At 46.3% G+C, this 27,913-nt stretch overlaps 1 protein-coding gene across 2 annotated transcripts; it reads left to right on the forward strand.

Annotated features, from left to right (window-relative positions):
* The first annotated feature begins 426 nt into the window (after positions 1–426).
* Positions 427–16,032, forward strand: LOC115466483 (deleted in malignant brain tumors 1 protein-like). Of its 2 annotated transcripts, XM_030197738.1 has the most exons (9): positions 427–610; positions 1,148–1,253; positions 6,748–6,774; positions 7,155–7,181; positions 8,991–9,305; positions 10,088–10,390; positions 12,744–12,924; positions 14,460–14,591; positions 14,792–16,032. In XM_030197738.1, the coding sequence occupies exons 1-7, from the start codon at positions 605–607 to the stop codon at positions 12,773–12,775; spliced, it is 816 nt and encodes a 271-aa protein (XP_030053598.1). In that variant the 5' UTR covers positions 427–604; the 3' UTR covers positions 12,776–12,924; positions 14,460–14,591; positions 14,792–16,032. The 2 variants fall into 2 exon arrangements, with proteins under 2 accessions (XP_030053598.1, XP_030053597.1); XM_030197737.1 differs by lacking the exons at positions 12,744–12,924; positions 14,460–14,591; positions 14,792–16,032 and having other exon boundaries at positions 10,088–10,665.
* Positions 16,033–27,913: the final 11,881 nt, after the last annotated feature.

A 27,913-nucleotide genomic window follows, 5' to 3' on the forward strand; every position in this document is an offset into this window, starting at 1 on the left:
CGTTGCCAGAGAATATGGTAAAGGCGGTTAGCTTAGCGGAGTTTAAAAAAGGTTTGGATGGCTTCCTACAGGAAATGTCCATAGACTATTATTAAATGGACTTGGGGAAAATCCACTTTTTTGGGGATAAGCAGTATAAAATGTTTTGTACTTTTTGGGGATCTTGCCAGGTATTTGTGCCCTGGATTGGCCACTGTTGGAAACAGGATGCTGGGCTTGACGGACCTTTGGTCTTTCCCAGTATGGCAATACTTATGTACTTATGACTCCATGTCAACAGGAACAGAGTAATCCATGCCTAGCTTTATTCCCAAAGCGCAATGGGCCTTGTAGTCTGATTGCCTGATTGATTTCTGCTGAGAAACTTTAGAACTACACACCCAACATGCCCTGGGGTTCACTAGAACTGGCTGCACCTGTTGCTTGTGGTGGCAACTCTAGGTTCACCCTGTCCTACATCGCTGGAAGATGCAATGAAGCCGTTCTGAGGCTAGATTAATCAAGACTGGAATCTTAAACTCAAGACTTTTTCTTATACTCATGCCATGTAGTCCCAGACTCTGTGCTCTGCTAAGACATTCCATTCCTGGACCCAGCCAGAGCCATGGAGGTAAGTGGGTTCACTTCTCTTTGCAGCTCCTGGAAGCAGGAAACCAGGAAAATGGATCTACAAAAAAGGTATGTTGGGAGGGGAGGGGTGGAATTAAGACTGGTTGGTTTTGGCCAGTGTTTATGCCACTTCCTGTTTCTGGTCTTTTATTTTTTTTTTTTATGTTTCCTTTTGTTTGTCTAATTCTTTGGAAATTCTTTAGTAAATTGTAGTTTTTACCATAGTACTGTAGTGATTTTGTCTCGTTTGGACTGAATTTTTGAGCATGAGATCATTGGAAGATACATTTGAGGTGAGAAGTTGAGAGTTAGCGAGGGCCTTGAGAGTTCCCTGCCCCCCCCCCCCCCCCCCCAATGATCCAATACCAAACATAACTCTCCTCTTCCATAAGCTTTGGTATCTTTCTTTGTATGGGGAATTGCTTCCTACAAGTATTTTCAGCTTCTAGAAAAACTCTTTTCCTTGATATGGTATCTTGGGGAATGGTTTCTTGTCTTGTGATGTGGTTTCAGTTTCTTGTCTCTGTTTCTACAACAGGTTGCATCATTGCTGAAAGTCACACTCCGGCTGCTGCAGAGGAGATCCTGCCATATGTTTGATGCTTGCTCAGTGATGGAGGCTCTCGATTTACTCTTTCTGCTGCGTAAGTGTTGTAGGATTTTTAGTCAAGAACGTCTAATCTTATTATCCACACCATGCTGGGGCTGGGGTCAGTACTGTCTCAGAGGGAAGAGATTTCTCTTAATACTCAGCTGGGATATGTGCTGAACAATCATTTTGTGAGCGAGATTGCTGAGGGGTTGGAAGGAAAAGTTTGCATTCTTGCAGAAGGCACAAAGATCTGTAAGGAGCGGATGCCCAGGAGGAGTAGATGGAAAGGAACGTGATCTAAACAAGTCTGAGTGGTTGAATGCTAGCCGGTTAAGACTCAGTTCCACAATGTGCAACTTTATGCATCTGGGGTGCAGAAATCGGGAAGGGGGGTGGGAGAATGGTACAGGATACGGGGGCAGGAGGAGGATGAGAAGCTGATGTGCACCAGCCAGGCAAAAGACCTAATCAAAATACTGTCTGATGATCTGAGTGGAGTGGAACAGAGTGCTGTGGTGATGGCTAGAATCAATGGGATACCAAGGTGCAGAATGAAAAGCAAAACCAGCAGAAAAAAAGAGGGCGACTGCACCTCTCTTCAGATACTTGGTGAGTTGTCACCAACAATACCAAGATGAGTTTGAAAGAACCAAATATGATTACCCTATGAAAGGGGAGAGACAGGTTTGCTACAGATGTGTAAATGTTAACAGTGCACGAGAAACAAAACTAAATATATTTACCCTATAGAAAAAGAGAGAAAGGAGGGTTTGACACAGTCGTGAAAATGTTAATAGTGCATGAGAAACAAATGTTAGAAAAGCAGAGACAGGAAGGTTTGACACAAACGTGTAATTGTTAATAGCAAATGGTAAACAAATCTAAGTACAATTACCCTGAAGAAGAGGAGAGACAGGAGGGGTTTGACACATGTAAAGAATGAACACAGCACAGACGCTGAGGAGCTGATCTTCATCAGAGCCCCATGAGTATACAAACAACCTGCGGAGCTCTTGAAAGGAAACCAGTTTGGGAGAGAGGGGTGCACACATACTGCACGCTGTGAAAGCCAAAAAAAGGGGGTCTTTCAACTACATTTATTAAGGAAGTTCTTTTGAAGGATGTGGTCATTAGGGACAGATGTAATATGTTTAAAGGTTAGAAAGCCAAAAAAAAGGGGGTCTTTCAACTACATTTATTAAGGAAGTTCTTTTGAAGGATGTGGTCATTAGGGACAGATGTAATATGTTTAAAGGTTACTAAATAGAGACTCCTTTTTAAATAAAAATAACCTTGTCCTCGAGGCAACCCAACCAGTCAGGTTTTCAGTATATCCACAATGAATATTCTTGAGAGAGATTTGCATGCAGTGGAGGCAATGCATGCAAATCTCTCTCGTGAATATTCATTGTGTGTAATTAAACTCTGGAATTCATTGCCAGAGAATGTGGTAAAAGCAGTTAGCCTAGCGGGGTTTTAAAAAGATCCACTGCTTATTTCTAGGATAAGCAGCATGAAATGTATTGTACTGTTTTGGGATCTTGCCAGGTACTTGTGACCTGGATTGGCCACTGTTGGAAACAGGATGCTGGGTTTGATGGACCTTGATTGTCCCAGTATGGCAATGCGTATGTTCTTATGAATATCTGAGCTGACCGCAGGAGTTAGCTGGGCTCCCTCCCACAGTCTGAATATTGGACCCTATATCTTTAATGTTTAGTTCTTGAAATCTGTATCATTGTCAGGGCTATGGAGGCGGGGTCGGAAGCAATTTTGAGTGGAGTCGAAGTCGGTAAAAATGTACTGAGTCTGACTCCAGCTTCAAAATAAAAATGTACATTATATTATATAGTAAATTTATTATATCTTTGTACTGGATCTAAAGTTATATTTACCAGAACTTCAGATCCAGGACAAAGAATTTAGGGCAGGGGCGTAGCCACGGGTGGGCCTGGGTGGGCCGGGGGCCCACCCACTTTGGCCTCAGGCCCACCCAGCAACGGTGCATGCTGCAGGCCTTCTTTCCCTCGGGCCCTCCCTCCCTCCCCTTCGGGCAGCGCCGCAGTCTACCTGAACAGGAAAGCTGCACGGCACCGGGTCATCCTGCCGCCACGCTGCTGCCCTCCGCTCCAGTCATCATCATTCTGGCACAGAGTTCTTCTGCTGCTTATCTGCAGCGGATCCGCGCGCTGCCAGGGCTGTATGCTGCTGCGACTGCTTCCTCTGCGCTGGCCCCGCCTTCTTGAAGAGGCGGAAGGCGGGGCCAGCGCAGAGGAAGCAGTCGCAGCAGCATACAGCCCTGGCAGCGTGCGGATCCACTGCAGATAAGCAGCAGAAGAACTCTGTGCCAGAAAGATGATGACTGGAGCGGAGGGCAGCAGCGTGGCGGCAGGACGACCCGGTGCCGTGCAGCTTTCCTGTACAGGTAGACTGCGGCGCTGCCCGAAAGGGAGGGAGGGCCCGAGGGAAAGAAGGCCTGCAGCATGCATGTCAGTGAGTGGTGTCTTGGGAAAGGGAGGGAAAAAAAACCTGCAGCATGCTGGTGGGTGGTAGGTTTGTTGTGTGTGTGTGTGCTGGTGGGGGGGGGGGGGGGTCAGGGAGAGACAGGAGCACTGTTGGGATGAGGGAGTGAGACAGATAGGGGGAGGGACGGAGAGATGCTGCAAGGGAAAATAGAGGGAGAATGGTTGGATATGGGTGGGATGGGGAGGGGGAGGGAAAGGGCATGAGAGAAAAAAACGTGTTGGACATGAAAGTGGAAGGGAGGGAGAGATGAGAGGGGAAATGTTGAACATGGCATTGCGGTGAGAGAAAGGAAGGATGGAGAGATGGTGGGAGGGGGAGAAAGATGTTAAACCAGGGGCTCAAGGCAGGGAGCGGGAGAAAAGTTGGACATGAAGAAGGTGGAGAAGAGGAGAGGAAAGGAGAGATGCACAAGCGGGGGAGGGGAGAAAGAGGGAAGATGGATCCAGGAAGAGAAGATAGACAATGGATGGTAGGGAAGAGAAAGGGAAAATGCTGGACAATGGGGGAAGGGAGAGGGAACAGGAAGATGCTGGTGGTGGGAGGTAAAAGGTATAGGGAAATAGGCTATGAGGGCGAGGAGGGTAGAAAGAGGGAACAGATGCTTGGCTGGGAGGGGGGGAGAGAGAAAATTTTGTGCCCACCCACATTGTGCTCAAGCCCACCCAAAATTGGCTGTCTGGCTACGCCACTGATTTAGGGGGTCTTTTACTACGCCGCACTAAGGTTTTTAGCTCGTGGTAGAAATCAGCTGGCGGGTTAGTAAAAGACCCCCTTAAAGCCTAATATCAGTAGGAGTTGGAGCTGGACAGTAGAAAAATAGAGGAGTCGGAGTCGAAGGTTTGATGTACCAACTCCGCAGCCCTGATCATTGTTACAACGCTTCCATTTTGCAGCTCAAACTAGTCTTGGTTGTGAATACTTGGGCCTTTTTGGGAAGAAAATCCTGAAGAAGGACCGCGATGGACTGCAAAAAGTACAAATGAGATTGAAGTGGATAGAGCACCGTTCACGGAAGAGAGTGTGTATGAACAACTTGAAAAGCTAAAGGTGGACAAAGCCATGGGACCAGGATATTGAGGGAGCTCAGAGAGGTTCTGGCGGGTCCTCTTAAAGATTTGTTTAATATATCCTTGCAGACGGGAGAGGTTCCGAGGGATTGGAGAACGGCGGAGGTGGTCCCTCTTCACAAAAGTGGTGATAGGGAAGAAGCTGGAAACTACAGGCCAGTAAGCCTCACTTCAATTATTGGAAAAGTAATGGAAGCGATGCTGAAGGAAAGGATAGTGAATTTCCTGGAAGCCAATAAGTTGCAAGATCCGAGACAACATGGTTTTACCAAAGGGAAATCGTGCCAAACGAATCTCATTGAATTCTTTGATTGGGTGACAGGAGAATTGAATCAGAGACGAGCTATAGACGTAATCTACTTAGATTTCAGCAAAACATTTGACACGGTTCCCCACAGGAGGCTCTTAAATAAACTGGATGGGCTGAAGATAGGACCCGAAGTGGTGAACTGGATTAGGAACTGGTTGACGGACAGAAGCCAGAGGGTGGTGGTGAATGGAATTCGCTTGGAGGAGGGAAAGGTGAGTAGTGGTTTGCCTCAAGGATCGGTGCTGGGACCAATTCTGTTCAATATATTTGTGAGTGACATTGCCGAAGGGTTAGAAGGTAAAGTTTGCCTATTTGCGGATGATACTAAGATCTGTAACAGAGTGGACACCCGGGAGGGAGTGGAAAACATGAAAAAGGATCTGAGGAAGCTAGAAGAATGGTCTAAGGTAGAAATGCAAAGTGATGCACTTAGGGAATAGAAATCCACGGGAGACGTATGTGTTAGGCGGGGAGAGTCTGATAGGAATGGACGGGGAGAGGGATCTTGGGGTGATAGTATCTGAGGATCTGAAGGTGACAAAACAGTGTGACGACAAGGCGGTGGCCGTAGCTAGAAGGTTGTTAGGCTGTAAAGAGAGAGGTGTGACCAGCAGAAGAAAGGGGGTGTTGATGCCCCTGTATAAGTCGTTGGTGAGGCCCCACCTAGAGTATTGTGTTCAGTTTTGAAGGCCGTACCTTGCGAAGGATGTAAAAAGAATTGAAACGGTGCAAAGAAAAGCTATGAGAATGGTAAGGGATTTGCATTACAAGACATATGAGGAGAGACTTGATGACCTGAACATGTATACTCTGGAAGAAAGGAGAAACAGGGGTGATATGATACAGACGTTCAAATATTTGAAAAGTATTAATCCGCAAACGAACCTTTTCCGGAGATGCGAAGGAGGTAGAACTAGAGGACATGAAATGAGATTGAAGGGGAGCAGACTCAAGAAAAATGTCAGGAAGTATTTTTTCACCGAGAGAGTGGTGGATGCTTGGAATGCCCTCCCGCTGGAGGTGGTGGAAATGAAAACGGTAACAGAATTCAAGCACGCGTGGGATAAACATAAAGGAATCCTGTTCAGAAGGAATGGATCCTAAGGAGCTTAGCCGAGATTGGGTGGCAGAGCAGGTGGCGGGAGGCGGGGACAGTGCTGGGCAGACTTATACTGTCTGTACCAGAGCCGGTGGTGGGAGGCAGGACTGGTGGTTGGGAGGCAGGGATAGTGCTGGGCAGATTTATACGGTCTGTGCCAGAACTGGTGGTGGGAAGCGGGGCTGGTGGTTGGGAGGCGGGGATAGTGCTGGGCAGACTTACACGGTTTGTGCCCTGAAAAGGACAGGTACAAATCAAGGTAAGGTATACACAAAAAGTAGCACATATGAGTTTATCTTGTTGGGCAGACTGGATGGACCAAGCAGGTCTTTTTCTGCCGTCATCTACTATGTTACTATGTAAGCTATCGCAGGGTGGCAGCCCTGCAAACAGTTTCACCTGTCCCAGATTAACCTGGGACCACATGGTAGCCCCCAGGCATTTCAAGATCTGTTAATACACTTTCTGACTGTATATTTCTGTAACCATGTTTGAACAGACCACAAAAGTTTCTCTAACCCAGACCTTTTTGTCTTCTTTTCAGTTGCATTCGGAAGGAGCCAGGCGGAAGGTAAACAGATATACCCTGTCAAACAGGGCTGGTCTAACCAGTAGACAAACGTGTCTGGGGGCGGGCAGAGAGAAGTGTCAGTAAAAACAAAATAACAGATGCTGACAACCACACAAAGAACCACCAGTCCATTTTGTGGCTCAAACTAGTCTTGGTTTTTATTGAACTGGTTTAATCCTTGGGCCTTTTTGGGAAGAAGCTGTCGCAGGGTGGCAGCCCTGGAAACAGTTCCACCTGTCCCAGATTCACCTGGGACCACATGGTAGCCCCCCAGGTATCTCAAGATCTGTTAATACACTTTCTGACTGTATATTTCTGTAACCACGTTTGAACAGACCACAAAAGTTTCTCTAACCCAGACATTTTCGTCTTCTTTTCAGTTTCATTTGGAAGGAGCCACGAGAAAGGTAAACGTATGCACCCTGTCAAACAGGGCTGGTTTAACCAGTAGGCAAACGAGGCAGGCACCGAAGGTGGCAGTGTCTGGGGACGGGCAGAGAGAAGCTTCAGTAAAAACAAAATAATAGATGCTGACACATCAGTGTTTCCTTTTACCCACAGGAAGGATGGGTCGTTTTCAAACAGTCCATTTATCTGGATAGTCGGGGGCTTCTGGAAACTGTCCTCCTCCCTCAATATTCAACCGGTGGTGGACAGAACTTATTTTGTCCGCTGCCAGCACTAAAACCAGAAATTCAATTCTGGGCACTGTCCTGGCTTCTGCATGGTTGGTTACGTTAATATGGGTCAGTGGATAATGATAGGAAATCTTATTTATCTGCTAAATATGGCTGGTTACATCTAAATGGAGTGGAGGAGTAGCCTAGTGGGACTTTGATCCTGGGGACCTGGGTTCAATTCCCACTGCAGCTCCTTGTGACTCTGGGTGAAGTCACTTAACCCTCTGTTGCCCCAGGTACAAATAAGTACTTGTATATAATATGTAAAGGTGGTATATCAAGTCCCAGTCCCATTTCTCTTTCCCTATTTGAGATTCTAGATGGAATGTTACTAGTGGAGGAGTAGCCTAGTGGTTAGTGCAGCAGACTTTGATCCTGGGGAACTGGGTTTGATTCCCACTGCAGCTCCTTTTGACTGTGGGCAAGCCACTTAACCCTCCACTGTTTTTAATGTAGTTGCAAAAACCACAGAAAGGCGTTATATCAAGTCCCATTCCCAGGGCGCAACTGGACTCTGCCCCCAAATCGTCCCAATAAAGCTGGGTTGTAGTTTGGCACTAACCGGTTAATTGCCACTAAAAATGACCAGACAGCCGTGAACAAGCAAGTTAACTGGTCGGCGGCCATTCTCGGCCAGTGCATGTACAAAACAAAGTTGAATTTTTTAAATGCGTGATGGCCATCTCTGTACTTTTGCAGGATCGTTCTGGGATGAGATTGTTGAGTTTTAATTATGAACATCTTAGGGGAGGAGGCTATGAGAATTAAAGATAATTGTCGGGAGGTGGGAGGGGGGGGGGGGGGTGGGGAAAGAGCAGGCCGAAAGTTGGCCTAGGCAGGGCTGGACTTAAGAGTTTTGGCAACCATAGACATGATCAGACAGCAGATTCCAGAGAGTGAGGGGGACAGTGGTGTCAGAGATCCCCAAAATATTGGAGAGTCTCTCCCTACTTCAATTTTCAAACAGTTGAGTGGAGGAGTAGCCTAGTGGTTGTTAGTGCAGTGGACTTTGATCCTGGGGAACTGGGTTCAATTCCCACTGCAGCTGCTTGTGACCTTGGGCAAGTCACCTAACCCTCCATTGCCCAGGTACCAAAACTTAGATTGTGAGTCCTCTAGGGGCAGAGAAAATACCTGCATATAATGTGTACAGCGCTGCGTACATCTAGTAGCACTATAGAAATGATCAGTAGAGTAAATGATTTTTGGAAACTGACACACACAAAAGAAAGTTTAATAATTAAATGTATGATGTCTTGGAAAGGGCCAGATTAGGGTCCTCAAATTTTAATTGAGGGAGGGCCTAGGGCACTCAGTGCTGTTGCACCGGCCCTGATCCCAGCAGGCAGGTATTAACAGATCACTATTATGGCATGAACATTGCCCACAGCTTGAACGTTTACCCTTCATAACCCTGGAGATACTTAGTAGTTTGGCTGCTGAGGGGAGCTGCTGGCGCCCCCTACCTGTAACACTGATAAATTCACTTCCTGAGATAAGAAAGTAACCTCCGATTTCTCTATCTCCTCTCTACAGCTATGGTGAGAGTGAGACTGAGCGATGGGCCTCATCGGTGTGCTGGGAGAGTCGAGGTGTACCATGACGGCCAGTGGGACTTTGTGTGTGATGACAACTGGGACATTAATGATGTGGCCGTAGTGTGTAAAGAGCTGGGCTGTGGGGAGGTCCTGGCAGCACTGGGCCTCTCACTGTACGGAAATGGAAATGGTACGGTCTGGCTGGATGATGTGATGTGCAACGGCACAGAGGTGTCCTTGATGGACTGTCAAGCTCAGCCCTGGGGAGCTCACAATTGTCACCCTTGGGAACTCGCTGGTGCTGTCTGCTCAGGTATGTTAAACTCCGAGATGGTTCCATCATTGGTGGCCCCATTGGCCGTAAAGAGGACCTGGTCTCGCCTTCTATTTCCTAGAAGGGAATCCTGACTGGACGTACAGAAACGAGGTCTGGTGACATGCCGTTACTGCCACTGCAAAGGGGAAATAAATCACAGGGTGGTAGCACCTGGAATCCCACCCTCCAAAAGGAGCAGAAAGAAGTGGGGAAGAGACGTTTAGAAATACGCTGCCACTTACATTGATTGGAGAAAATAAAGTAGAGTAGAGAGATTTAAGAAGGTGACTCCATTGAAGACTATAGGGGTGAATGATGTGGGGACGAGATATTTAAGAGGGTGATGCCATTAGATCAGAGAACAATTTCCTCAGCTTCAGAAAGAAGCTAAAAACTCATATGTTCCCCAAACCTAATGCTTAAACCACTACCATTGCTGTGTGCCTCACAACCTTACAATCACAGTCCCCACTTCCCCAGCCATGTCATTTGTTCCCCTTTTCTGGCAGTACTCAGTTACATCTCTCTGTTAACTATAGCCTAAAACATGTAAACTGAACTGAACCCTGTTTAGGGGATATTAGTGGTATATAAGATCTCACTTGAATTGAATTGAGTTGAATTAAAGTCTATGGGGGTGAATGATGTGGGGAAAAAATATTTAAAAGGGTGACTCCCATTGAAATATATGGTGGAGTATGTTTTAAGAAAGAGAGGTTCAGAGCTTTCTTCTATCTTTTGAATGGTAACAGCAGTCTCATGCATTTAATTACACACAGATGCTCTGGTGAAGGCTGAAGTTTCTGTGACCCCTTCTCATTTCATCTTCTACACGGGGGAATCTCTAACATTGACGTGCATCCTTCCAGCACTCTATGTCCATGTGCAGGTTCACTTCCTGAAAGACCAAAAACCCATGCCCAATGGGATACTGGACGTCGGGCTTGAATATAACACTTCATCTCTTTCTGTGACTGACCTTCATCTCTCCAACCAAGGCAACTACAGCTGTTTTTATACCACCAATGCAAAAGGACAGCTGCTGACAGCTCCAAGAAGCGACCCTTTCCAGATAAAAATTGGTAGGTTCTGCAACATGCGTCAACAGCATGGAAGGGTCATAATTCATTTAATAAATTGGGAATTTCAGTGCGTTGGCCTTATCGCTTGACCTCTTTCATCCTTTCACCATCCGGTTTGATTTGGCCAAGAATTTTGCTTGTTTTATCTCCTGTAATTTGGTATGGACAAGCTCTTTTGGAATAGAAATGATCTTTTTTTGTGTGCAGTGGGATTGTGTGCTCATTGAATATGCTGATAAATACTGAGGGCCCCTTTTACTAAGCCGTGTAAGTGTCTACACGCACCCAACACGCACCGAAATCGACTTACCGCCCGACTACTGTGTGGCTCTTGCGGTAATTTCATTTTTGGCACGCATCTGAAAAATCATTTTTATTTTCTAGCACACGTAGCAGACGTTCGCCAAGTGGAATCTGACGCACGTAGGTCCTTAAACCCAAATTCTTTACCGCTAGGTCTATGGCTGGCGGTAAGGTCAGAGACCCAAAATGGATGCACGGCAAATTTGATTTTTCTGCACATCCATTTTCGGGGGAAAAAAAGAGGCCTTTTTTACAGGCGCTTTGAAAAATGGATTGGCATGCGCCCAAAACCCGCGCCTACACTACCGCAAGCCAGATTTCAGCGCGCCTTTGTAAAAGGACCCCTTAGTTACAAAAAGAAATAGATGCGTAACTAATAATGTTGGTACCCCCTTGTATCCATTGGTAGTATCCTACTCATTTTTGAACAAATGTTGCTCAAAATGTCACGTTAGCAAAATGGTGATTCCTTGAGTGTGATACCCCGCTAAGCTGAGGGCATACAAAAAAAACAAATGAAATTTGTAATATTATAGTATATATCATTGGATAGATACATAGTAACATAGTAACATAGTAGATGACGGCAGAAAAAAACCTGCACGGTCCATCTAGTCTGCCCAACAAGATAAACTCATATGTGCTAGTTTTTTGTGTATACCTTACCTTAATTTCTACCTGTCTTTTTCAGGGCACAGACCGTATAAGTCCGCCCAGTACTATCCCCGCCTCCCAACCACCAGCCCCGCCTCCTACCACCGGCTCTGGCACAGACCGTATAAGTCTACCCAGCACTATCCCCGCCTCCCAACCACCAGCCCTGGCACAGACCGTATAAGTCTGCCCAGCACTAGCCCCGCCTCCCAACCTTCTCTGCCACCCATTCAAGGCTAAGCTCCTGAGGATCCCTTCCTTCTGAACAGGATTCCTTTATGTTTATCCCACGCATGTTTGAATTCCGTTACCGTTTTCCTCTCCACCACCTCCCGCGGGAGGGCATTCCAAGCATCCACCACCCTCTCCGTGAAAAAATACTTCCTGACATTTTTCTTAAGTCTGCCCCCCTTCAATCTCATTTCATGCCCTCTCGTTCTACCGCATTCCCATCTCCGGAAAAGGTTCGTTTGCGGATTAATACCTTTCAAATAGTTGAACATCTGTATCATATCACCCCTGTTTCTCCTTTCCTCCAGGGTATAGGAGAAACAGGGGTGATATGATACAGACGTTCAACTATTTGAAAGGTATTAATTCGCAAATGAACCTTTTCCGGAGATGGGAAGGCGGTAGAACGAGAGGGCATGAAATGAGATTGAAGGGGGGCAGACTTAAGAAAAATGTCAGGAAGTATTTTTTCACGGAGAAGGTGGTGGATGCTTGGAATGCCCTCCCGCGGGAGGTGGTGGAGAGGAAAACGGTAACGGAATTCAAACATGCATGGGATAAACATAAAGGAATCCTGTTCAGAAGGAAGGGATTCTCAGGAGCTTAGCCTTGAATGGGTGGCAGAGACGGTTGGGAGGCGGGGCTAGTGCTGGGCAGACTTATACGGTCTGTGCCAGGGCTGGTGGTTGGGAGGCGGGGATAGTGCTGGGTAGACTTATAAGGTCTGTGCCAGAGCCGGTGGTGGGAGGCGGGGCTGGTGGTTGGGAGGCGGGGATAGTACTCAAGAAAGTACCTGAGAAGATAAAAGGAAAGATAGGTGGCTAGATGGTGGGTGTAAGGAGAAATTTATAATTTCAGTGCAAAATATTGCTATTTATAATTTTATTGTAAAAGAAGATGGAATATAGGCAACAATATAGTAAATGTTCACAACAACACTTGAAGCACTAATACTCGGAGCAGTAATTGTCAGCATATGGCAAACATCACGTTAACCAAAGGCTTCGGGTTCATATCGTCAATCGAAACCCAACAGTGATAACACGTCAGCGAAAGACAACATTCAGATAAGTAACATAAACTTCCATATAATATGAAAACCACTTAAGCTTTCCTTTCTTTGATTGAATCTCCTCTTTAAAAATATCATTTTACATTCTTATAGGGGAATCTGTTTTCTGGGACCTACAAATTTAACTGGTTGAGGTAAGGAGTAAAATTGCAGTGCACACTGAAATGATGTGTTTAATTGAAACTCAGCCACCTATCTTTCCTTTTATCTTCTCAGGTACTTTCTTGAGTTGGCCAGCTCGCAGCACTGGATTCCAGATCCTGGACTCTGATGGGTATGTCGTCCTCTTCCTACTACTCTAACTCTCTCTAAATCAAAAAGACAAAACCCTATCTTCCTATCTTATGTGTGAATGTGTTTAAAATATGCTAGTGTTCCTGCCTACATCTGGAACCTAAACTTTGTGTTGCGAAACTACCCAATAAATAAAAGAATAATTGAGATACCTTGTTTAATACCTCCCCTTTTATTCCTCTTTCTTAGTTCACTTGAGCGTATTTTCAAAACAGACTTACAAAGTTCCATAGTAACCCATGGAATTTTGTAAGTCTAAGTGCTTTGAAAATGAGCCCCGCGTGATGTTGCTGAAGGGATAGAAAGAAAAGTTTGGCTTTTTGCGGATGACACAAAGATTTGCAACAGAGTGAACACCTCAGAGGGAGTGGACAACATGAGAAGGTTTCTACAAAATTAGAAGAATGGTCTACTGTTTGCAGTTCTTCACATTAAATTTTAATTGTCAAAGTGATGGAGAGCAGAAATTAAAAGGTGCTGTATGTGCTAGGGAGTAAAAGGCTGATATACCCAGCTAGGATACGGCCCTTGAAAGTGATAATGACTGAGGATCTCAAGGGGGTGAACCAATGTGACAAGGCTTTGGCCAAAGCTAGAACAATGCTAGGCTGTGTAGAGAGGCATAACCAGCAGAAGCAAGGAAGTATTATTGCCCCTTTCCAAGTGTTGGTGAAGCCCCACTTGGAGTACTATATTCAGTTTTGGAAGCTGTATCTTGCTAAAGCCATAAAAAGACTTGAAGAAGTAGTAGAGAAAGGCAGCTAAAATGGTATGGGGTTTGCACCAAAAGACTTATGAGAAGAGATTTGAAGACCTAAATAAATATACTCTAGAGGAAAGAAGGGATAGGGAGACATGATACAGCTGTTTAAATACTAGAAATGTATTCATATACAAACAAATCTTTTCCAGAGACAGGGAAGTGATAGAACTAGAGGACATGAATTGAGATGGTAGGGTGTAGACTTAGGAGTAACATCAGGAAATAGTTTTCATGGAGAGGTTAGTGGTTGCCTGAACTAGCCTCCCAGTGGAGGTGGTGGTGGAGACAAAAAGAGTACCAGAATTCAAAAATGCACGGGATAAACACAGAGGATCGCTATATAGAAAGAGGATAAAATCAAAACTTAAATGAGCTCATGGCTGTTGATGTGTTAAGGGAGGCAATGGTTAGATGGTTAGTGCCAATAGTTAGGAAGTAAGGTCAGTGATGGGCAGGATTCTACACTCTGTTACCAAAAATGGCAAAGACAGATCAGGATGGGCTGGAGTGGGCTTCAACAGCAACTCCAATAGTTGAGTAAGGGTTGGTGTATCTGTAGGGTGATATGACTGGGAAGGATGGGTTGGTCGGGGGTGGGATTGGTGTATTTGTAGCATGATAGGCCTGGGAGGGATGGGATGGTAGGGGGTTGGATTGGTGTATCCATAGTGTCAGGCCTGGGAGGGAGGAGCAGTTTAGAGCCTGGGTCACTGCTCCATGGAACCTAAGTGAAAATAATTATTTTCCAGCAGCCCTCTACCTCTATGCTATCATTGGGATCGTTCCTGTGTTCCTGCCAGCCATTATTCTAGCCATAGTGTGTGTGAGCGGGAGACAAGAGAAGATGAAGGATCTCTCTACTAAGAAGAGTGCCACAACCAAAGGTAAGGAGGTATAGAGCAGCAAACGAAGAAAGAGAGTAACGGTCCCATCACGGACGTCTTAAAAACCTTTAGTAGCTTTATTTCACTCAGTAATGAAGTCCTTTCTCCATGTGTTTCCCCCACACGGAGTGGAAAGCTCTATGAGTACCCCTGAAGTGACTGTATTTAGAAAACCGTCTTCCATTTGATCTCTTCTGCAGGGAATCACTACTGTCACGACACTGGCCGCCATCAGAAGAGCACCAGCTACCTGCGGTGAAGCTCAAGCTGAAAAGGAATAAACTTCTGTGGGAGGAAACAGAAGCTATTTTTGTCAACATCTAGGCCTCAAAGAGCTGGGGGCACCCACCAGTGGATGGATTATCTCCAGGCTCTGTGCAGAAGTGACAGAGAGTGCTTACTGACTCTGGTCCTCATTATGGAATTCCTTGTATAAATCTCCAAGAAATGGTTTCATGAAGAGTGACAGGGGAACGGGATGAGAAGCAGAACTTGTGGAATCAAGCTGAAAGCCAGTTCTCAACCTAGAAACGCAGGCCTCAGACCGTGTGGTGAAACCCAAGTTCCAGATGCTTCCTTCTGACACAACACATGTGTACCACCAACCCAACCCCTGACAGATTTGGACAGACCAATATTAAGTTTGAAAGTTTAAAATGAAGGATGAGTTTGAATGTAATGTTTTTTTGAGATCCTCAACCAGCATCTCCCTGAGTCACAAGGTTGACTGACCATTGTTCTAGACTTTTCTTTTACCCAAAATGGCCAATGAGGGTAGGAGGAAGAGAATGAGTTAAATAGAGGGGAGAAAAGATGGGAGAAAGGACACAGAGAAGCATGTGGTTTGCTAAAATGTGTACCTCCCTTTCTGAGCCTCCTACCAAAATATTAACCCCTTTTCTCATTATCTCCTGCTTAGACTACTGCAACTAGTTCCTTGTGGGTCTCCTGCCAATCACCTTTCTCCACTATCATCTATTCAATGACAAAGTTCAATCTGAGTCTGCAAAATTCAAATGTATCTCCTTCATATTCATTGTGGTTATCCTGACTGGCTGGGTGTGATCCAAGAAATGGGTCAAAAATCCTATCTAGAGGGAGAGGACATATTCACTCAATATAATTTACCTACAACTATGTATGTTTATACCAAGTTCACTATATCGAGAGGGGTGTTCTCTGTTGCTTTGGGGCATAAAGCCCAATGCATTTTTGGGATTTGCCTCCAACATGTACAGCGGTTCTTCAGTTCAAATACAACATCAAGGTGTCCTCAGCTAGGAGTCACCAACCATTCCACGTCCTCAAGGACAGGATGAGCCAGTCTTGGCTCTACAAACCTGCTGAATGCAGGAAGGTAGGAGTCTATCAGGCACATTTTCGAAAGAGAAGGGCGCCCATCTTCTGACACAAATTGGGAGATGGGCGTCCTTCTCCCAAGGTCACCCAAATCGGCATAATCGAAAGCCGATTTTGGGCACCCTCGACTGCTTTCCGATGCGGGGACGACCAAAGTTCCCGGGGGCGTGTCAGAAGCATAGCGAAGGCGGGACTGGGGCGTGCTTAAGAGATGGGCTTCCTCGGCCGATAATGGAAAAAAGAAGGGCGTCCCTGATGAGCACTTGGCCGACTTTACTTGGTCCATTTTGTTTTCACGACCAAGCCTCAAAAAGGTGCCTGAACTGACCAGATGACCACCGGAGGGAATCGAGGATGACCTCCCCTTACTCCCACAGTGGTCACCAACCCCCTCCAACCCTTAAAAAAAAAAAACCTTAAAAAATTTTTTTTGCCAGCCTCAAATGTCATACCCAGCTCCCTGACAGCAGTATGCAGGTCTGTGGAGCAGTTTTAGTGGGTGCAGTGCACTTCAGGCAGGCGGACCCAGGCCCATTCCCCCCCCCCCACCTGTTACACTTGTGGTGGTAAATTTGAGCCCTTCAAAACCCACCACAAACCCACATCTACATGCCCCCTTCACCCCTTAGGGCTATGGTAGTGTTGTACAATTGTGGGTAGTGGGTTTTGGGGGGGGTTGGGGGGCTCAGCACCCAAGGTAAGGGAGCTAGGCACCTGGGATCAATTTGTGAAGTCCACTGCAGTGCCCTCTAGGATGCCCGGTTGGTGAACTGGCATGTCAGGGGGACCAGTGCACTACGTATGCTGGCTGCTCCCATTACCAAATGGCTTGGATTTGGTTGTTTCTGAGATGGGCATCCTCGGTTTCCATTATCACCGAAAACCGGGGACAACCATCCCTAAGGACGACCATCTCTAAAGTCGACCTTAATGTTGGGATGTGGGCGTCCCTGACTGTATTATCGAAACGAAAGATGGACGCCCATCTTGTTTCGATAATACGGGATTTCCCCACCCCTTCGCCAGGACGTCCTTAGAGATGGGCGCCCTTAGAGATGGTCGTCCCCATTCGATTATGCCCCCTCCATGTGTATACGGTGCACATATAGGAGACTCCAAATATTTTTTGATAAACAACATACAGGGAGCCATTTTAAGAGAGAGCTTGAAAGTCTACAGTTTCCGCTGCACAACTCATCTTCCTTCAGTGTTGCTAAGATGCCCATCCAATATTTTTTTTGCATCACTGGGCCCATTTTTGGGCTGCTTTCAGTTTCCGGCAAACTTCCTTTTCAGTGAAACTGTTCAAATGTGGAGCATGAGGTAATAACAAAGATGGCGGAGTCTTCAACATTTAAGCGCTCTGTTTAAGTCGAATTTTTTTAGTTAGTATGTAAAAAAACATAACAATATTTATGTTAAGTGCAAGCTGTGTCTGGTGAGCCACAAACCTGAGAGTGATGAAATGGAGTCAATGCAATCATAGAAATAAAATCTTGTTCAATTAACTGTTGATTTTAACCGTGACACTGCATTTTGCAGACTCAGATTGAACTTTGTCATAGAAGATATGAGGGCATTCAGCTGGCTATTTTTTTCCAATATTTGATTTTACTATCTCTCTAATTGTATTGGATCCCTGTAGTTGAGGACCTGAGCATTTTCTGTTTAGATATTTTCCCTGATAATGGATGGATTTCCTGTTGCTAGAAATAATTTTATGTAATGTTGAAACAACTGTTTATACCCAAGAATTAAAAAGAACACCTTGCTTTCACAGTAACTTAACATATTACTTTCATTAAACAAGTAACCAACTAGTAACTAGTACATTACTTTTTCCTTGAAGTAACTAATAACTTTTATATATTAATTTTACAAAGTAACTTACCCAACATTACCCCAGTGACCCACCCCATTCCGCTGCCTGTGCTAAAAACTCAACCACGAGAGGCTGCTTTTAAATAAGTACATTAGTATTGCCATACTGGGACAAACGAAAGGTCCATTAAGCCCAGTATCCTGTTTCCAACAGTAGCCAATGCAGGTCACAAATACCTGGCAAGATCCCAAAAAGTACAAAACATTTTATGCTGCTTATCCCAGAAATAGTGGGTTTTCCCCAAGTCCAATTTAATAATAGTCTATGGCCTTTTCCTTTAGGAAGCCGTCCAAACCTTTTTTTTTTTAACTCTGCTAAGCTAACCGCCTTTACCACATTTTCTGGTAACAAATTCTAGAGTTGAACTACATGTTGAATGAAGAAAAATTTTCTCTGATTCATTTTAAATTTACTACTTTGTAGCTTCATTTCATGCCCCCTAGTCCATGTGTTTATGTTTCCCATAGACTCTTGTTTTTCACACATTTGTCTTCATTAGATGTCAGCTCTTGTGAGCAGAGATTCCTGTCTTCTGTGAGTCTGTGACTGTCTAGCAGGACTTTAAAAATGGTGAACATTGCAGGATGAAGCTCACAAGAGTTGAAAAGGGACTCTCATGTCTAGGAAAGCAACACATAACAGGTTTCAGAAGACTGCAGATCTTGACCCCTTGCAAAAGAAGATTCCAGTGCTTGGAAAACATGCCTTCAGCTTTAGTTTAACTCATTTATTTTGGATCACAAAAAAACATTTAAACAAAAATCCCTGTCTGGGCGCAGAGGTTTGCAGACATAGGTTAATAGTGGAGAGCTGATATTTCTGTGGTAAAGTGTATGGTGGCAATGGGAAAGGCTTGGAGGATCTGGGCCTGGAGAAAGAGACTGAGAAGTTTGCAGCAACTGTTGAGAGGGGAGGGAAGGTGCTAGCTTAATAAAACCAAAGCTCTGGGTTCAAATCCCACCATCAGAAACAGCACACACCATTCTAGGCTTGCTAATAATAATAAACCCACAGGAGAATTTTCATCCCAGGATCTGAGAAGGTCTGTGCTTTCTGTGTAGCAGTGGTGCCCTCCTGTGGACCTTTGGGAAAATATTGCTATACTAGTAAAAAAAAAAAAGGCACGTTTCTGACATGAATGAAACGGGCGCTAGCAAAGTTTTCCTCGGCTCCCCTGCAGCCACCCATGTCCAGCGACCCTCCTCTCCCCCTGCAGCCACCCATGTCCAGCGACCCTCCTCTCCCCCTACGCCCACTGCAGCCACCCATGTCCAGCGAACCTCCTCTCTCCCCTGCCCCCCCCTCCAGCTACCCATGTCCAGCGACCCTCCTCTGGACATGGATCAGCTGCGAGGCATGTTTCCCCCCCCCCCCCGGGTTCTGAAGTTGACATCATAATGGCTACGGTGATATCAGCCTGATCTACGGAGCCTAGCAAACCAACTCGGAATGAGATACAGTCCCAGGCAAGTCAGAACGTTGGAGGTGAGAATTATTATATAGGATACTACAGATCCCACAACGCGCCATCTTTCCAAAATGAATGTGGCAGAGCTTTCAGCTTACCCAGCCCCAGGAGAGAGACGGTAGGCCAGTCCTGGATTTCTGACAACCTAATCTTTTGATGCATTATGGGACCTCTAGCACTGATGTTAATGGGTAGAATCAAACACTACAAATCCCACACTGCTTTGGGATGCCAGCTCAAATTCAAGACTGGCCAAAAAATGTCTCTCTGGAAACAGGTAACCACAGTTTGGTTGGGAAACTCAACTCAAATTACCGTTACCTGGACCCACTCAAGGTGCCTGTTTAATACTGAGGGTGCTGGAAAAGAAGGCAACAAGAAAACAGTCAAAATGCTTCAAGTGAATAATAAAAGTATAACAAGAGCTGGGCTGAATTTTCCTAGAAGTAGTTGGGGGCTGGTTGGAGGGAGCATGTATGACTGGCATTGTACATGTCATAAAAAGGAAGAAAGGTAATTTTGGGTTGGCATTAAAGATAGTCAAAGAAGAATTGGATGCTTCAAACACGGATGGTAACGTGTGAGTTATTTAACACACCAGAGGGTGGTGGTTAATGGAATTCGCTCGGATGAGGGAAAGGTGAGTAGTGGTGTGCCTCAGGGATCGGTGCTGGGGTCGATTTTGTTCAATATATTTGTGAGTGACATTGCTGAAGGGTTAGAAGGTAAAGTTTGCCTTTTTGCGGATGATACTAAGATTTGAAACAGAGTGGACACCCGGGAGGGAGTGGAAAACATGAAAAAGGATCTGCAGAAGCTAGAAGAATGGTCTAAGGTTTGGCAATTAAAGTTCAATGCGAATAAATGCAAAGTGATGCACTTAGGGTGTAGAAATCCACGGGAGACGTATGTGTTAGGCGGTGAGAGTCTGATATGTACGGACGGGGAGAGGGATCTTGGGGTGATGGTATCTGAGGATCTGAAGGTGACGAAACAGTGTGACAAGGCGGTGGGCATAGCTAGAAGGTTGCTAGGCTGTATAGAGAGAGGTGTGACCAGCAGAAGAAAGGAAGTGTTGATGCCCCAGTATAAGTCGTTGGTGAGGCCCCACCTGGAGTATTGTGGAGGCCGTATCTTGCTAAGGATGTAAAAAGAATTGAAGCGGTGCAAAGAAAAGCTACGAGAATGGTATGGGATTTGCGTTACAAGACATATGATGAGAGACTTGCTGACCTGAACATGTATACCCTGGAGGAAAGGAGAAACAGGGGTGATACGATACAGACGTTCAAATATTTGAAAGGTATTATTTTTTATTTTATTTTTATTTGTTACATTTGTATCCCACATTTTCCCACCTTTTTGCAGGCTCAATGTGGCTTACATAGTACCTTAGTGGCTATCGCCAGTATCGGTAGAACAAATACAAGGTGATAGGGTAGTAGAGTAAAAGTTGATGTGTGACAGACACATTGGGGGATTAATCCGCAAATGAACCTTTTCTGTAGATGGGAAGGCGGTAGAACTATAGGACATGAAATGAGATTGAAGGGGGCAGACTCAAGAAAAATGTCAGGCAGTATTTTTTCACGGAGAGAGTGGTTGATACTTGGAATGCCCTCCCGCAGGAGGTGGTGGAGATGAAAACGGTAACAGAATTCAAAAATGCGTGGGATAAACATAAAGGAATCCTGTTCAAAGGGAATGGATCCTCAGAAGCTTAGCGGAGATTGGGTGGCAGAGCTGGTGGTGGGAGGCGGGGCTACTGCTGGGCAGACTTCTACAGTCTGTGCCCTGAAAATGGCAGATACAAATCAAGGTCAGGTATACACAAAAAGTAGCACATATGACTTTATCTTGTTGGGCAGACTGGATGGAGCCGTCATCTACTATGTTACTATATTGCATGGGTCAGACTGCGGGGCTGTGCCTCTAACCATCTCACTTTTTTTGAACGTTCTAATCTGTGTAGACCCTTCACTCATGGGGTTTTTATAATTTTGGTGAAGGTGTTGACCCATCAACCTTCTCCTGCTGCAATGAATGGAACTGTCTTCCATTGGGTTACGCATCATAAGCCTGAACTCAGAATAGTTTCCTCCAAATTTTGTAAATAAATTCCAATTCACTTAGTGCAGTCATAGGAGTGACAGTCGTCAACTGAGGTCCACAGACAATGGCACCCACCAGAACCTAACTAATATAGATACTAAGCCTGGCCACTACGTATCCTCATTCTGTGATTGTTGGAAACCCTCCCTTCAGGGGCTGTAAACACTACTGTTCTGTCCTCCGACAGCCTCGCACTAGTTTATAACGTGATCCTAAAATGTGTGTAATGCTTTTACTGTTATTCTCAGTTCCAAGGACTATCATTGCTGCAGTTTCTCACTGGAAAAATACATGAGCAATGCACTGTGGGTAATGTAGTTCACAGGCAGTGCAACCACACTTGTTTGGCTGTGTAAGAACTGTTACCACTGGTTGTGAGGCTGGTCACACCTTCCCTCTCTCTCCCTCTCTGCCAAGCTTGGCTCTTTTGTCTTCCTGTTCAGTCTTACTATCTGTCCTCAGAGGTCAGCCAGGTATGACCTTTCCCTCCTATCTCTAGGACTACCCCTTGCTATCCGATGGCAGGCTCTGTCCCCATTGGTCTCTATCTGCTCCTCCCTGTGTGAAGCCCCACCACTTCTTTGTCCTTTCAGCCACGTGGGGCTTCTTTCACCATTATAGCCAGGGACATGGAGCTAACACCATCTGGCTCCACACAGCTCTGTCCTGCTGAGAACGCCCTGTAAAGAACCTGGTTTTTACCCTGCGAATATCTCTCCTTCCAAATGAGATATCGCACATTCCAGTCACCCAGCTTTGGACTATTTCTACCTGTTCAACTACCTTCCCCTCCCCCTGCAATACAACTACCTCTCTTCAGATCTCCACCTCCCACAACCTCCAGATTAAGAAGTCTCTGTGTCCTGAACATCTATCTGTGAGTAAATTATCTGTGATTTATTCAATAAAAGAGACTTCATAAAATAATAGAGACTTCATGTGATTGCTGTGCCAGGGTTATGCTCCACAATATTGGGGCTTATAATTACCAAGCTCCAAGAGTCATGACAACTACCTCTGCTGCTTCTCCAGATTACTGGAGCCAGGACTCAGATCCAAGTTCTTTGTATCAGCAGATTCACCGAGCCAGTCTTTGTTCTGATCTGATTGATTTATGTTTTCAGGATTCCTCCAAACATCTCCATCTCCTTTACACTTAAGGTACAAACATTACTAGAAGCAGTCCTCAATCTAACATCTTCCTTGTACTGCCCAGGCAGCAGAACGGAAGAAAGGAGAGCAACAGGAATAATGAGAGACAGGAAATGCACCTGGTTGTGTGTTTCTGAATCTAGCACTGCCGTTGCCCATGTTGTTTTTTTTAACATAAGGATTACATAAATCTCTGGTATGAAATTCACAAACTGAATTTCATACCTAGCAAACAGAAAAAGGGAGGGAGGAAAAGCTGACTTACCTCATTGTTTAAAATTGAACAGGAAGAAAACTAAACTTCTCAGGTGGAGTGGAATGGAGTGGGGGATTGGCCTACTGGTTAAGAGCACCAGTCTTGACATCCCAAAGGCGGCTGGTTCATAGTCCACTGTTGCGCCTTGTGATCTTGGGAAAATCATTTAACCCCTCCATTGCCTCAGGTACAAACTTAGATTGTGAGCCCTCCAGGGACAGAGAGATAAACAATATACCTGAATGTAAGGGGTTGGGTTGTAGCTACCCTTGGAGGAGGGCCTCAGCTGGCGATGCTTGGAGATCCCCACCAGCTATAGCAAGGGTCAGAGCTAGTGTTAGACATGCTGGGGCCCAGGTTAGATAATAAAGGAGGGCCCCCCCAATCCCTGCCTCCCCTCCAATCTCCCGACCTGCCATTACTATCATACCAACAGACCCTCACCAAATAGAAAACAAGGAATCACAAAAATAGAACTGGGAACCCCAAGAAGTTAAACTTGGCATGTACTGCAACACTAGAGAAACAAAAAACAGATGCACTCTGCACATGTCCCAAAGCTAACATATTCCATTTAATAGATTGAGCATAAAATGCTTTTTTTTTGTCCTTTCGTCTGGACATTTTACTTTTCCATCATGTTGGTTCCAGTTTCTCTGCTAATTCTCTTTCAAGCGGCTGCTGTCCATTTGTCTTTTCTCCTCTCTCCTATCTTATTTTCTAGGGTGATAGGCCTGGGAAGGATGGATTGGGAGAGTTATAGGCTAGTAGGAGTTGGGTTTGTGTATCAGTAGGATGATAGGCCTAGGAGGTGTGGACTGGTAGGGGTTGGGTTGGTGTATCTGGAGGGTGGTGATATGACTGGGAGGGCGGGGTTGGTCAGGGGTTGGGTTGGTGTATCTGCAGCATAATGGGCCTGGGAGGGATGGGATGGTAGGGGGTTGAATTGGTGTATACATAGTGTCAGGCTTGGGAGGGAGGAACAGTTCAGAGGCCGAGTCACTGATCCATGGCACCTAAGTCTATCTTTACTACTTTTTACTATGAAAAATGGGCAAAATTTGACTAGGTGGGGTAGTAGGAGGGGGTTAGATAGACCTGTGTTCCATGTATATGAAAAATGGACAAAATTTGACTAGGTGGGGCCACAGCAGGTAAAGGGGGGGAGGAGGAGGGGGTTAGATAGACCTGCATTCCAACTATATTAGGTGAAACGTAATAACTGCAAAGAGCCACTAGCAGCTGGGGGGGGGGGGTACCACTTTTGACTAGGAGGGGCTAGACTAGGTAAGTGGGGTGATTGGAGGAGGAGGTAGGGTTACCATATGGCTCCAGAAAAAGGAGGACAGATTGAGCCAGTCTGGGTTTTACTTCCATTGCTTTCAATGGAAGTAAAACCCGGACAGGATCAATGTGTCCTCCTTTTTCTGGAGTCATATGGTAACCCTAGGAGGAGGAGACCTGTATTCTAAGTATATCGGGTGTAATAAGTAGCTGGGGGGGGGGGGGGGGGGTTACTACTTTTTACTTTAAAAAAATAAGACAAAATTTGACTAAAACTACCTGTGCCTCTCTTCCTTCTTTCCTGCTCTCCCTCTTCATTCCCCACCCCTTTCACACTTTTCTTCTTCTTCCATTGAGTGCACCAGGTAACCTCTGACTCGGTGGGAGTTGAACCCACAACCTTTTGTGTTACCAACCCACCCAGACCTCTGGGCTACTGAGGCTTCACACCAAGATCTTTTCGGAACTTATATTTCTCCATTTCTGGATCCAGACTGCTATAGGAAAGAAAAGAATCATGCTCAGTCCTGACCCTGATCTTCATGTAAAGACCACCTTAATATCAGGCACAGTGATTATGAGTGTGACAGGCTATTCTAAAATGAGATGTGGAATTTTCACACCAAGCCAATTTTGAGGGCCATACCAATTATTTAAAAGTGTTAGAAGTGCTCTTCTCCAATCAAGAAGCTCTTAATATCAGTAATGCTTATAAGAAGGGCAGGCAGTGGGATGTGGAGCTGTTGCAGGAATTACCACTATTGTTAGCAGAATCTGTGGTACTTCAGGAGTCAAACACCACACACCAGAATGAGAGAAAAGTCTTCTTTATTTGCCAGCAAACAAAGTAGGACATCAGCTCTAGCTCTCTCTGTGTCCTGTCCTTCTGTGTCTCTTCTTCTGAGCTCTCTGGATCCTGCGTCTCCTGTCTTCTCCTGTCTGTTGTCTCTCTCGTCTCAGCTCCTTCTCTTCTAACGTAAACTGCTTCTGTTCCCATTTATATAGGGTCCTAAACCCTTCTAGCCCCCCTTTCTCACCAGATGGTAAAGAATAGATTGATTACCCAGTCTTGAACTAATTATCTCTACACCTTTACTTAAAAGGTAAAATTATGTATAATCATACCTGATAATTTTCTTTCCATTAATCATAGCTGATCAATCCATAGACTGGTGGGTTGTGTCCATCTACCAGCAGGTGGAGATAGAGAGCAAACTTTTGCCTCCCTATATGTGGTCATGTGCTGCCGGAAACTCCTCAGTATGTCGATATCAAAGCTCCATCCGCAGGACTCAGCACTTAGAGAATTACACCCACGAAGGGACACTCTGCCCAGCTCACCACCGCCGAAACGGGGGAGGGGAATTAACCCAGCTCATCCCCACACAAGTGGGGGAGGGGAATCCGTCCAGCTCATCCCCGCGGAGCGGGGGAGGGACACCACACCCGCCGATGCGGGGGGATCTGGCTTATCCTGCAACCGCAACCGCGGGAGGAGCTGACTGACCCCAACACCGCCGAAGCGGGAGGGGTACAAAGCTGCCCTACAGCCGCACGAAGCGGGAGGGAGTGCCGGCAGAATTTATGTCTCAATCCAGCCCCGTAAAACGGGGGGGAGAGGAATGCAGCAGCTCACTGTAACACAAACTCGTCTCAACTCTTGAAGAATCCAAGTGAAAAAACTTGAACACGAAGTCTTTCTGAAGTAACTGAAGACTAAACTTGCAGCTGAAATGCAATCAGAATAAAAACAGTACAGATATCTGGGAGGGGCTATGGATTGATCAGCTATGATTAATGGAAAGAAAATTATCAGGTATGATTATACATAATTTTACCTTCCATATCATCAAGCTGATCAATCCATAGACTGGTGGGATGTACCGAAGCAGTACTCACCCAGGGCGGGACATTGACATCCCTGACCTCAACACTGAAGCTCCAAACCGGGCCTCCGCCCGTGCAGCCACCGTCAAACGGTAATGCTTGGAGAATGTATGAGCCGAAGCCCAAGTTGCCGCCTTGCATATCTCTTCCAAGGAGACGGATCCGACCTCTGCCATCGAGGCCGCCTGAGCTCTCGTGGAGTGAGCCTTCAGCTGGATAGGCGGCACCTTCCCTGCGGCCACATAAGCCGCTGCAATGGCTTCCTTGACCCATCTTGCCACCGTAGGCTTAGCAGCCTGCAGACCCTTACGAGGACCTGCACACAGGACAAACAGATGATCCGATTTCCGGAAATCATTGGTCACTTCCAAGTATCTGATGATGACTCGCCTCACATCCAGATATTTAAGAGCAGAGTACTCCTCTGGGTAGACCTCCCTACGAAAGGAAGGGAGACAGAGCTGCTGATTCACATGGAAGCGAGAAACAATCTTGGGCAGGAAGGAAGGCACTGTGCGAATAGTCACTCCTGCCTCAGTGAACTGCAGAAAAGGCTCTCGACATGAGAGCGCCTGGAGCTCGGAAACTCTTCTGGCTGAAGTGATAGCCACCAAAAAGACTGCTTTCAACGTCAGGTCTTTCAGAGATGCCCTTGACAAGGGTTCAAAAGGCGGCTTCTGCAATGCTCTTAGCACCAGGTTGAGATTCCACGCAGGCACCACTGAGTGCAGAGAAGGGCGCAGGTGATTAACTCCCTTGAGAAAGCGCACCACATCTGGCTGCGAAGCCAGGGAAGCACCCATCAGGCGGCCCCTGAAGCAAGCCAGAGCCGCTACCTGGACTTTAAGGGAACTGAGCGACAGGCCTTTCTCCAGACCTTCTTGCAGGAACGCCAACACTGAAGAAATTGGAGCAGTGAAGGGAGAAAGTGAGCCTGCTTCACACCACGCTGCAAATATACGCCAAACCCTGGCGTAAGCAGTAGAAGTAGAGCGCTTCCTCGCTCTTAGCATAGTGGCGATGACCTTGTCTGAGAAGCCCTTCTTCCTCAGACGCTGCCGCTCAATAGCCAGGCCGTAAGCCCAAAGGGGGAGGGATCCTCCATCACCACGGGACCCTGATGTAACAGGCCCTGCTCCACTGACAGCCGCAGAGGATCGTCGACTGAGAGCCTGATCAAGTCCGCATACCAGGGACGTCTGGGCCAATCCGGGCCCACCAGGATTACCCTGCCGGGATGCTTTGCCACCCAGTCTAGCACCCTGCCCAACATGGGCCAGGGCGGGAACACATAGAGGAGCTCTTGTGTCGGCCACTGTTGGAGAAGAGCATCTACTCCCAGGGATCGAGGGTCCCGTCCTCTGCTGAAAAAGCGCGGCACTTGGCAATTGGCCGATGACGCCATCAGATCTAGGCTCGGCTGGCCCCAGCGCTTCGTGATGTCCAAGAACGCCTGAGCAGATAGCTGCCGCTCTCCGGGCTCCAAAGTATGGCGACTGAGAAAGTCCGCCTTGACATTCATGACTCCGGCAATGTGGGCCGCTGAAAGCTGCTCCAGGTTCGCTGCCGCCCACTGGCATAGATTCATAGCCTCCTTGGCTAGAGGGGCGCTCTTGGTACCTCCCTGGCGGTTGATATAGGCCACAGCCGTGGCATTGTCCGACAGGACCCGTACAGGCTTCAACACCAGTACCGGGATGAACTCCAATAACACCAACCGAATGGCTCTGAGTTCCAGGAGGTTGATAGACCACTTGCCTCTGCAGGAGACCAGAGCCCCTGCGCTGTCCTTCCCAAGCATTGGGCTCCCCAGCCCATCAAAGAGGCGTCTGTCGTGACGACAATCCACTCCGGGGTCACCAGAGGCATTCCTGCAGACAACTTGTCTGTCTGCGTCCACCAGCTCAGCGGCTTGCGCACTG

The sequence above is a fragment of the Microcaecilia unicolor genome, chromosome 3, assembly GCF_901765095.1.
Source record: "Microcaecilia unicolor chromosome 3, aMicUni1.1, whole genome shotgun sequence".
NCBI lineage: Eukaryota > Metazoa > Chordata > Amphibia > Gymnophiona > Siphonopidae > Microcaecilia > Microcaecilia unicolor.